This window comes from Gracilinanus agilis, unplaced genomic scaffold (genome assembly GCF_016433145.1).
Source record: "Gracilinanus agilis isolate LMUSP501 unplaced genomic scaffold, AgileGrace unplaced_scaffold50379, whole genome shotgun sequence".
NCBI lineage: Eukaryota > Metazoa > Chordata > Mammalia > Didelphimorphia > Didelphidae > Gracilinanus > Gracilinanus agilis.
In genome coordinates, this window is record NW_025385109.1 from 1 (window position 1) to 1,631 (window position 1,631).

Here is a 1,631-nt window from a genome sequence, read left to right on the forward strand (position 1 = left end):
CGCCCTGCTTTTGCCCGCTCAGACAAAGACGCCGCCGAGCCCGAGGTGAGGATGGTGAACGGCAAACCCAAGAAGGTTCGCAAGCCGCGGACCATTTACTCCAGTTTCCAGCTGGCGGCCCTGCAGAGACGGTTTCAGAAGACCCAGTACCTCGCCCTGCCGGAACGCGCCGAGCTGGCCGCCTCGCTGGGCCTCACCCAGACACAGGTAACCCGGCGGGGCTCTGGGCCCTGACCTCGGGCCGCGCCGTCCCTACGCCCCTCCCCAGCTTCAAAGCTCGTGCCCGGGGGGTTGAGCCGTAAAGGCCCGGCGGGCGGGGGCTGCCCCCAAGCCCTTCTCAGAGCTGCCACCTCCGCGTGGCTCCTCCCGGTCACCGCAGAGGCCTGGCAGAGAGGTGGGAAGTGTGTGCTGGTGGGCGCTCGGCCCCCGCCCCGGCTCTAACTGGCGGGGCTTCCCTTTCCTCGGAGCGCCAGCCTGGGCCCCGGGATGGAAGCAGAAACAAAGGACCCGCTGCGCTGCCGGGTGCCGCTCAGGCTTCCCCGCTGCGGGATCTGCGGGCCTCCTCCGGTCTCCTCTCACAGCAGGTGGGCTGGGCAGCCGCAGCTCCCTGCCTGCTCCCTGCCCAGCCCTCGGGCCCGCCAGCCTCCGGGGCCCCTTGTGCACCCTCCTGGCCGTCCTCCTCTCCCGGTGCTCCCTCCCAGGGCCCTCCGGGGGCTTCTCCCGAGCCCTGCTCTCACCTACCCCCTGCCCCACGTCCCCCCCCTGCGGCCATCCGCCGCGGAAGCCGAGAGCTGGCCTTGGAGCCGGGGGCGGCCGCCGGGGGGACCGCGGGGCGCCTGGGTTTTCCCAAGCCGGGAAGCTGATGCAGCCGGGAAAGAAGTGCAACCCGGCTGGGGCGCTCCCGAGGCCAGGGAGGGGAGGAGGCGAGGAGCTGGCTCGGCCCCCGGCTTTGTAGGATGCGGGCTCGGCGCGGCAGGGCGGGGGGTCGGAGGGGAAGGGAAGAGCCCCTCCGGGGCGGCCGGTAACCGCCGCGCTTGTTCCCGTCCCAGGTTAAAATCTGGTTTCAGAACAAAAGATCCAAGATCAAGAAGATCATGAAGAACGGCGAGATGCCCCCGGAGCACAGCCCCAGCTCCAGCGACCCCATGGCGTGCAACTCCCCGCAGTCCCCGGCCGTGTGGGAGCCTCCCGGCGGCGGGGCAGCAGCCCGCTCCCTGGGCCACCACCCTCACGGCCACCCTCCGCCTTCCAATCCGTCCCCCGCCTCGAGCTACCTGGAGAACTCGGCGTCCTGGTACCCCGGGGCCGGCTCCCTCGGCTCCCACCTGCAGCCGCACGGCTCCCTGCAGCACCCGCTGGCGCTCACCTCCGGGACGCTTTACTAGGGGGCTCCGAGCCGGCGCTCCGCCCCTGCTTCCCGGGCCCCCGCGCGAGCGGACGGCCGTGGAGGCGGCCGCGGAGGCCGGAGGCGTGGGTAAAGCTCGTGCATGTAAGTTATTGCGTTTGCAAGGCCCCCTCTGGGCGCCGCGCGGCGCCTCCCGGACACTCTCGACGGTGCCTTGCAATCTCTGACCTCGACTTTTCAAAGACTCTTTTCCGCGTTCTCTCAGCCGTGTAAATAGGTGTAGATA

General features: G+C 70.5%; 1 protein-coding gene across 1 annotated transcript; it reads left to right on the forward strand.

Annotated features, from left to right (window-relative positions):
• Positions 1–3: 3 nt before the first annotated feature.
• On the forward strand, positions 4–1,385 carry DLX5 (distal-less homeobox 5; the record flags this gene model as incomplete). The annotated part of the gene is made up of 2 exons (XM_044684458.1): positions 4–207; positions 1,050–1,385. Coding segments are annotated over 2 exons (540 nt in total), but the record flags the coding sequence as incomplete, so codon positions are not given.
• Between the last annotated feature and the right edge of the window lie 246 nt (positions 1,386–1,631).